Consider the following 10,540-nt stretch of genomic DNA (forward strand, 5'->3'; position numbering starts at 1 on the left):
CAACTCAAAGCAAAAAATCGGCCGAGAGACGGCTCGTATCTCGAAAAACTCGTTAGTCGGGACACTCGTAAGTCAAGGCCCCACTGTACATGGTCTTTTATGGCAACATCAAAAGACCTATTTCAAAGATGTCCATTTAAGCAAAAGCATATTTCATAATTTTGGAACAAAAACAGAACAGATGAAACTCTTGCTAAATTTGCTGCCACAGAGAATGTTTAATTCCTTTTTAATTCTCCTCACGCACTTACTCCTAACTGGCTTAAGGACAATCCAATTATATCTCATTGCCCTAGCTTGTTAAAGCTGGTACCTCGTCTCCCTACAGTATCCACAGGAAGGGAAGATGCAGTCATTTTAGTGTCTAATTCCCGACACTAGAGAGTGTCAAGTATTTGAGGGCCATGGGAGGAGGAAGAGAAGCCACAGTGAGAATCTCTGCTATAGGAGCACCAGGATGATTCCAAGATAAAAACCATGGGCCTGTGTCCAAACAGGGCCAGGGCAAGTCTCTGTTATGTTGACCAAAGGGATTTGGAAGAGCACCAGTCTCAGGAGAGGCTGCAGACGTCGGTGCTCTCCTGGATCAGTGGGTAGAACGCTGGCAGAAACACTCAGACTCCCAGAAGGGACCTACACAGGATTTACACACAACACACAAACCCCGAGACACACCGGTCATACGGGGGCAGGAGCACACGCCAGGGCAGACCAGAGCTCCTGGGACCAGAGAAAAATACAGAAGGAGTTCAGAATGAAAAGAGCGCTTCATTGCCTCAAAGGAACCGAGAGGAAGGTTCTGAAAGAGCTTGGAGAAGAAACACAGAAGCTTTCCAAGAGCGAAGTCTAAGGGGTACACGTGTATCTGAGGTCAAAATCACACCTTCTAAGACAAGGATCCGCATAGCCTTCACACATGAAAAACCGTGTAGAGAGTCTACCAGGGAGCACTGAATCCATTGAAATATAGTACCGGGGTCATGAACTATGGGAATGCTGACTGCAGAACAGAATATAAATGTTAACAACGATGTATAAAAAAATAATAAAACTAACCAAGACATGGAGATAGGAGGGGCTACACGTGTAATTATTTCCCTGTCCTTTACAATATACTGTCCAACGTTAAATGAATACTTAAAAAAGATAATTACTCCTCTTCCAGTTTTTCATTTATTTAATACCTTTGGAGAGACCTTTTAGCAATAAATAGATCTTGTGGCAATGTTTAGCAATGTTCTTTTTAAATTTTACTTCTGTTCTTTTTTAGTAGGCAGCCTGGGCTTACTTAAATTTTATACTTTTAATTTAAATGGCATAATACAGTTTCTTAGTGATGACCTCTGGCTAGACTTACACATGAAGAGATGTCAAATCTGTTTATAAAACACTGAGAGAGATTATTTTGGATGATAGATTGAGGCTTATTTTTCAAGTCTTATTTTTCTGCATTGATTTATTCTTAAAGCATATAACATTTTATGAAACCAGTAATGTTATCATTCTTCACTACAAAAAAGATTAAACCAAATAAAATATATTGGAACGAATCCCAGAAGTTGGGCTCAGCAAGCACATTTATTCCAAACCCCTCAGAGACATCCATTACAATCTTAGGCGAGTTTGGCAGGCACTCTGTAAACTCCTTCTGAGTGGGTAGGAAGACCTATCATTAAAAACTGGTTTAGGTAAATGACCCCTGATTTTAGCTAAGGGAAAATGTGAGAAATTAATTTGTAAGAGAGTGGTAGGAGAGAATAACATTAAACAATTTTTTAGATGTGTACAATCCACCCTCCGAGTGTCCTGGAGGCCACGAGATGATAATGTACCAGGGTTCTCTCTGAAGACTCCACAGGGGAGCTTTTAAATGAGTTTCATCCTTTGCTAAGATAAGCAGACGGGAAATTAAACCAACTGATTAGGCAAGAAACACATGTACTTTAAACCCCATTTTCAGCTGTCACCTAGCTCTCAGCTCACTGGATGTGGTTTCGACTGCCTGATTGTGTGGTAGTCTAATATTTACTGTTATAATAACCTACAAGACGTATGATATAAAAGAGCTCTTGGAGATACTGTTAGCATTTGTTTTACGCATAACAGAATAACGTTTCCTACCATACATGATTAAGAAATGGGGGAGGGCTAACAAAAGGTGTTTTTTTGCTATAACATCATCAGAAAAATATTCTATAGATCTGTTTGTTTTTTTCAACTGCACTCAATTGACCCATGTCTCATGTCTATTCCATCTAAGAGCTACTCAGAGAAATATCCTTTTACTTTCCATAAATAATCCTGGTTAAGAACAAAACAAACAGAACAAAGATAAAACAAAACACCAATGTCAAAAGTAGTGGGTCCCTAGGCTGTGATATATTTCCCACAGGATCTTAAGAGCACGATCAGAACTAGAAGGACTGGGGTGTCCGCGCTCACTGTGTCTATTTTTATTGTTGCTCTAGCCCTCTCCAGGGAGCTGGCCTCCGCAGGGACCTGAGGGGCCCTGGGGGGCATCCTCCACTGCAGGGTCCTCAGGGAAACACACCGGGGTCCACTGTGTGCTGGGCTACACTCACGAGGCTCCGAGACTCAGGTAAAACCTCCACCTTGAAAACAGTGACTATCCTGCAATTTGACAAATTAACATGGCAGAGACCAAAAGCAACTGCATAAGGGACGATGAAAAGTATTTCATATCCTGTTCGGGAAATCTCACAATAGGATGAAAATTTAGATTAACACCCTAACGGCTGGTATTTACTGAGTTTAGTTTCAGAATTCCTTGAAGTTAGAAAAGACTTGTAGCATTTGTTTTCGTTTAGAACTAGAGGCCCGATGCACGAAATTCATGCAAGGGGCTCAGCCCTCACAGCCACGGCGGCTGCCTCAGCCCTTGCCGCCCAGAAGGTCATCCGGAAGGTTGTTCAGCTGTCAGGTCTAATTAGCATAGCTCAGGTAAAACCTCCACCTTGAAAACAGTGACTATCTTGCAATTTGACAAATTAACATGGCAGAGACCAAAAGCGAGTGCATAAGGGACGATGAAAAGTATTTCATATCCTGTTCGGGAAATCTCACAATAGGATGAAAATTTAGATTAACACCCTAACGGCTGGTATTTACTGAGTTTAGTTTCAGAATTCCTTGAAGTTAGAAAAGACTTGTAGCATTTGTTTTCGTTTAGAACTAGAGGCCCGATGCACGAAATTCATGCAAAGGGCTCAGCCCTCACAGCCACGGCGGCTGCCTTAGCCCTTGCAGCCCCAGAAGGTCATCCGGAAGGACGTCCGGAAGGTTGTTTGGCTGTCAGGTCTAATTAGCATAAGGATGAAAATTTAGATTAACACCCTAAAGGCTGATATTTACTGAGTTTAGTTTCAGAATTACCTGAAATTAGAAAAGACTTGTAGCATGTTTTTGTTTAGAACTAGAGGCCCGATGCACGAAATTCATGCAAGGGGCTCAGCCCTCACAGCCACGGCGGCTGCCTCAGCCCTTGCCGCCCAGAAGGTCATCCGGAAGGTTGTTCAGCTGTCAGGTCTAATTAGCATATTACGCTTTTATTATTATAGATGGCTTCAGTGGATTAGGGCTTTTATACAGTTACCTCTACTTGGAGATGGCAAAGAAGGTGAAAACCGCATTTCTGAAACTATAGAATTGGATGTCTAACTCTGCTGGGAAAAACAGATAATTAAGAACCAGTTCGCCCTGCCTGGCTGGCTGGGAGTGCTGGTTGTTCATCTTTCTTCACATTGGTCCTGAAGCTAACATTGGTCCTCAAAGAATGACCGATCCCAAGAGCACAGGTCTCCTGGGAGAGGTCATTTTTATTCCAGGGTATCTAAGTAACTTGCCTACTATGCAGAAACCTATAGGATGCCTCATCCATAGACAAACCTACTAGCCCATCTGGTTGCCTATAAATAATGCATTCAAAACTTATTCAGCTCTGGCTGAGTAGCTCAGTTGGTTAGAGTGTTGTTCCGGTATGTCAAGGGTCAAGGTTACGGGTTCAATCCCCAGTCAGGGCACATACAAGAATCAACCAATGAATGCATCAATAAGTGGAACAGCAAAATTGATGTATGTCTGTCTGTCTCTCTCTCTCTCTCTCTCTCTCATCAATAAATTTAAATTTAAAACGTGTATTTAGCACCTTCTAATAAGAGGGATATAAGGGGATTGATGTATGTCTCTCTCTCTGTCTCTGTCTCTCTCTTTCTCATCAATAAATACAAATTTAAAATGTGTATTTAGCACCTTCTAATAAGAGGGATATAAGGGGTGTGGTGAGAACCTCGAAGATGGACAGAAGGTCATTATTCCCAAAAAATGAGCAAGGTTAATGGCAAAGAGGGGAGAGCAAAATATCCATCAACGTGCCTTATGGAGTGCTAAATACCATCCAGACTCTACAGTGCTTCACAGCACAGAGAATCTTCCACTCTGCCAGCTCCCTCAGGCCACAGAGCATCGGAACAATCCTTCCTGAAAGAGAAGCGGCTACTGTCTGGAGATGGTCACATTTAAGGCTCTTCCTGTCATTTTGCATTTTTTCACTTTTCACTCTAGAGTATTGGGCTTCATAAGTACTACTGACGTCATTCGCACAAAATAAGCCATTTCCCCTAAGCTGCTTGCTAGGTTAGAGAGTCAGTCACACTTCCTTCCCAGTAATTACCTGCAGTTTATCTTGACAAATGTTTACCTTAATTGACTTAATTTAAATCCCACCTTTTTCCTCATCTCTTTCATTTTACAAGATCAGCCAAAAAATCTTAGAGTTGCTCATTCTCCTTGTTAGAATAACTAGGGTGCCTGCATTTTTTTGTTTGTTTAATCCCCACCCGAGGATTAGAGTGGAAGGGAGGGAAGGAGAGGAAGGTGGGAAGAGAGGGAAGGGAGGAAAAGAGAGAGAGAGGCAGATAGAGAAATATTGATGTGAGAGAGACACATAGATTGGTTGCCTCTCGCACACACCCCACGTGCCCCTACTGGGGCAGGGATGGAACCTGCATCCCAGGTACCTGCCCTTGACTGGGAATCGAACTGGAGAACCTGCACAGGCTGACACTTCACACCAGCCAGGGCTGGAGTACTCGCATTTTAACACCTCTGGCAGACTCATGTGACAGAGGGCCATGCTGCTCCTCAGTGGTCTCCATAGGCCTACCATATCAGCTAAAGCAGTGGTCGGCAAACTGCGGCTCGCGAGCCACATGCGGCTCTTTGGCCCCTTGAGTGTAGCTCTTCCTAAGCCTTAGGAGTACCCTAATTAAGTTAATAACAATGTACCTACCTATATAGTTTAAGTTGAAAAAATTTGGCTCTCAAAAGAAATTTCAATCGTTGTACTGTTGATATTTGGCTCTGTTGACTAATGAGTTTGCCGACCACTGAGCTAAAGGATTTGACAGTCAGACCATATCCAAGATGAGCTGTTTAGACTGGAGCTAGCTGTGTCTTCGCTTGTATCTTAGCTGTGTCATTTATGGGTCTGGGCAAACCTCCTTAATCCTCTGGGCCTGTTTCTTCAGCTGAAGAAAGTGGAAATAATTCTACTGTACATAATCGAAGTAAGGACTAAATGAGGAATCTTCTGTCAAAACACCCAGACCATTGCATTCGATATGGGCATGAATATGAGTTTACTGCTCCATTCTTTCATTAAGGGGCTTCATTATTTCTAGCACTTTGAGGTCTAAAAGAAAGCAGGTTAAAAAGAACACAGCAATCTCCTTTATTGCCTTTTTAATTTGCTAACAAGTCAGCTAAAATACTCTCACAATACAGTTTTTAACAAGTGAGCTTCTTCCTGGCATGCAGGACTCCTAGGCAACAATTAGATAATGAGATCCTGGCTGCAGACCTGAGCCTGCAAGGATGCTGATGGCCAGCACACAATGGCCTTGACTTCCAGGCCTGAAGCTAGCTAAGCAATTAAACAGCAACGCCTGTGCCTTGACATTTTTTAACATATATTTTTATTGATTTCAGAGAGGAAGGGAAAGGGAGAGAGACAGAAACATCAATGATGAGAGAGGATCATTGATCGGCTGACTCCTGCACACCCCACACACTGGGGATCGAGCCTGCAACTTGACCTGGAGTCAAACCATGACCTCCTTGTTCATAGGTTGGTTGACACTCAACCACTGAGCCATGCCGGCCGGGTGACTTTTCTGATATGATGCTGAATTTACTGAGTTTGTCAGCAGACTATTTTTAATTGAAGGTCAATGACTTTTCAACTACTTTGGGTATCATAATATGGTATTTTTTTTTAGAACATTCTTTACATATCATTCTCCCATTACAGTTTTCTACTTCAGAAGCTACTCATGTTAAAGAATTGATTTTACAACCCCCCAAAAGGCTAGTAGAAAAATAAAAACTACATCAGTATATGTGTAAGTGTGTTTATACACAAACACACACATACGTTTGAGGCTACACAAAAACTATAAAATTATTTAGCTTTGGAAAAAATGCAAAAGAGATAATTATGCTACATTGAAAAAAATTAAAAATAAATTCTGCTTCCCGGAAGATAGCTAAAAAAATATAGCAAGACTTATTAAATGTGCCTAGGAGTTAGCAAAATTCCTGGTATATAGCAGGCAATCAATAAACCTTTACTAAAAAACTAAAAATAAATGCGTCACCATCTTGCTTGAATTTTGCAGACAGAAAAACTCTGCAAAGAACTACCCTAAATTTCCAAGAAAATAAGTGCAGAACCAGGAATAAAGTTCAGGTCAATAAATGTGTAGTTTCCATCATTTTACAAAACGTTACGACGACCCAGGTCATTATCACTGCCCTTATTGAGGGGTGAAGTAACTAGGAGAAATGAAGCCATTCGGCCCAGACTTCCAGCAAGGCCGAGCCGGCAGAGACCGGCAGTGTGCCGCCCACGAGCAGTTTGTTTTCATCTTGTTCCTTCTCATCTTCCTCTCCCCCGGCTGCTGCTGTGGAGTTCCTGATGAGATGTTATCAGGAAGGAGATCTTCGGAAGAAACTCTGGCGCTGACTTGGAAGACCCATGGACGGGGTCTCCCACACTGATTAGCAGCTTCATACTAGTTTTCAGACAAGCACACCTGACTATTTCAAGCAGCACCGATGGAAAGCAAGGCTGGGCAGCTTACTGCAGCCGACCCCCAGGACATGTACTCTCAGCTCAGTGAAGTCTTTATAAAGTTGCATTCCCCCCCATATGGTATATTCTTAAAAAGTGAAATCCGGTGGCGGGAACAAAATATTGCTCATCAAATAGAATCATACTTGGCAGATAAATACTTGAAGATAGATGTAATTTTAAGTATCTTATCTTTAGCCTTTGTTTCACACAATAAGGTCATTCACACATTTTAGCAATTTTTAAGCAATATTTAATCATCTGAATGCTTAAGGTCATTCCGTTATAACTACATTTCCTTATTTAGTACCCTTTTGGTTTAGATAAATTGGAATGATTTAAGAAATGTTTGTTTTACCCTTAAAAAAATGTTCTGAGACTTTCTACAATTTCATTCAAAAAGATATAAATCTCCAGACTGTGAAATGTCATCGTCCATTGAACACTCACCTAAACCAGACTTTTTTAACCGTTTTAAGTGCTGACTTGTTTGTTTTCCAGTGGGAGATTTCTGCCCATGTTTCATTTCTTTATCTGAGCTGTCTGCTTCACCATTTTTAGATTCGGATCCTAAAAAAGGAAATAGTTATTAGGTCATTATCTTCCTCTTGCTGTCCTTGGAAAGAAACATCTCAAATTGTTTTAAAAAGCTGTAGATATAATCTCCTTTTCTAGGAGTTAATTCACTACCTTGGGCCACAATCTGATTCCTTTACTGGCTACAAAGAGAAAGCCCAATAAATCAATCACACAGAACAAAAAGCAAGAACAGATGGCCTAATAGTGGAGTCAAAAACACGTTCGCTGATCTGACAGCTTATAAAAGAAACACTGAGATCTTTTGTAAAAATACTCCAGTAAGCTCCAACAATATTATATCACTTAGAGACGATGCAAGACAGGAAGCTGAAGCAAGAAGAGAAGCTCAGAGAGAGAGAGAGAGAGAGAGATTGTACCTTTATAAATAACTTTACGTTGCAGTAGGCACAGAAAATGCAGCCATCGGTATATCATAAACAGAACGGCACGTCGCTGATGAAGTGACAGGAGGTAAATTAGAAAAGGTCAGGGCTGCACTGAGGTGGGAAGGATGTGGCCAGAACACAAAACCTAATCGAGGATGCCCGGCTTGCAGCCGAGGACCGCAAAACAAGGCACACCCACCGAACTGCTGCTGCGGGCAGTGCCCATCAGCATGTGGTCCGCCATTAAAGTCCCACATCCACACAGAAGCAAAGCGAGAGCAAACACCCCGCCTAGAAGTGCCATTTCCTATCCCTACTGACGTGAGCAAAGGAAGTCCTTTGCTGATGAGCGAGCTGGTACCTTTGTTTAAGGAGCAAAACACTCTGTGTTTTTTAATCACTGAAAGAGTCAAAAGGTACAGAAACATTAAACAAAACCTCGAGTGGAACCATTGCTCAGTTGCAGAGAGAATTCCTGGCATCTCCCTTCAGCGAGGAAGTCTCCCTGGGGGGAGCCTGGCCCGCGGACCCTTTCGGCTCTTTACCTGACGGCGAATCCGACTGCTCATCAGACACCTTCAGGGGTGTCAGCACCACGCGGGGGACAGTCTTGTTGACCATCACTGAGACCCCATTTCTTCTCTTCTGCTGCTGCCTCAGAGCCTACGAAACATGACAATAAAGGAGAACATAAAAATATAGCCCCAACGGTTTCTCGTGATTGAATTAAATGATCCATTTGCCCATTAGATAGAGCCTTTTATGAGACTTAAACGCACAGAGCTGCTCATCTGTCAGGATTCGCAATAGCCACCTTCAGGTCATTTTCCCTCCAAACCTACAATCGGCCTTTGGCCAAGGGTGTCACCTCGGGACCCTCTCGGGTATCATTCAGAAAACAAAGCTCACAAAGGCCTGTTCCACCTTCGCTGTGGGGCCGGAAAGCCCATGGGAGGTGAAGCCATGATGCCCAAGTAACATACACGTCAAAGGGATGTGTCCAGACCGGGATGGAAAGCGACGTGTCTGCACGTCCCTGGCAGGTGCGCCCTCCGCGCTGCTCAGTCGGTCACGGTAACAGAGTGTCATCAGTATGTACAGCGGGTAGGGACACAGCATTGATGCGCTCGCTCAGCCGTGGGCAGCGCCGCACAGGACCGCGGGACATGGCAGGAATCGTTTATTTCTGCGAAGGGAATCAGTCCTCATCTTGGAAACCTGGCAGCGTGTGGCTCTGTTGCTGGCTTGACTTTGGGCATTAACCTTCAGGACACGAGCCGACGGCCTCGGGCAGATCCCGGAGAAAAATAAACCGAGACGAGAATCAATCTCTGCAAATGGGAGTGTTGCGTGATTCATAAATGAATCAGCCACGGTGCCGATGATGGAATAAAAGACATTTGAAAGTTCTGAGAGACAGCTTATCTAGCTGATGGATTTACGCCGAAAATTACCTGTAATAAAAAGGGTCTCAGGCACACAAAACCGAAGACACATTGAATTCACACTTACAGGAAGGCTAAGACTCCTCAGCAAGGTTCAAAGGCTGGCCCCAGACAGTCTCAGACCTTTTTATTCCTGGTTCCTGTGTAATTTCTTCCAATTTTCTAACATCTCAGTTACTTGATTAATGTTCTTCGACCAACAGCTGTCACGGGCTGCTGAAACACTGCACTGACTATATATTCCCTCGCTGTCAGAAACGATGCCATTCTATTTGCAGAGTCGTAGCTGAATGTCCAACTTGTTGATTGCAAGATTTAGCAATCCAATAATTACAGACGTGAAAAAGTAAATGCCATGTAAATGAGAGGAGGCATAGTCAGATTATATTTATAACCAACTGGGAAAGTGAATGGGTTGAGAAATCTATTACAAACTAGAGGCCTGGTGCACGGACTCATGCACCGGTGGGGTCCCTTGGCCTGGCCAGCGGGGATCAGTGGACCTCTGCACAGCAGCAGTCTGGCCTTACCTGCCAGCTCGTTGGGCTCCAGCCTGCTGTCTGCGCTGATCCCACACAGCACGAAGTAGTGCAGGCGGCCAGGGAGGAGCCTGAGCCCGGGTTAGGCTCCGTGCTGCTCTCGCTCATCCAGGCCCGGCTGCGACTACCGCCGCTGCCGCAGGGGTGCACAAGGGGAGGGTCCATGGGAGAGATTCACGCCACTGCAGCTGCGCTCACCAGCTGTGAGCCCGGTGTCTGTCAGCTGAGCGGCGCTCCTGCTGTGGGAGCCCACTGACCACCAGGGGGAAGCTCCTGCATTGAGAGTCTGCCCCCTGGTGGCCAGTGCACATCATAGCTACCGGATGGTCATCTGGTCACTTAGGCTTTTATATATATAGATGATTCTGTTGCTAATGATAACACAAGTTATTTTCCCTTCTTAGATGTACTAAGCTTTTATAAAGAACCAGGTACTGTGGG

General features: G+C 43.7%; 1 protein-coding gene across 1 annotated transcript in view; it reads right to left on the reverse strand.

The window, feature by feature from the left end:
* Nucleotides 1-10,540, reverse strand: part of ASXL3 (additional sex combs like transcriptional regulator 3) — a 94,336-nt gene that overhangs the window by 61,211 nt on the left and 22,585 nt on the right. Inside the window, 2 exon segments of the mRNA XM_014542002.1 lie at nucleotides 7,601-7,720; nucleotides 8,661-8,778. Coding sequence (XP_014397488.1) covers nucleotides 7,601-7,720; nucleotides 8,661-8,778 — 238 coding nt within the window.

This window comes from Myotis brandtii, unplaced genomic scaffold, assembly GCF_000412655.1.
Source record: "Myotis brandtii unplaced genomic scaffold, ASM41265v1 scaffold289, whole genome shotgun sequence".
In the NCBI taxonomy this organism is placed as follows: domain Eukaryota; kingdom Metazoa; phylum Chordata; class Mammalia; order Chiroptera; family Vespertilionidae; genus Myotis; species Myotis brandtii.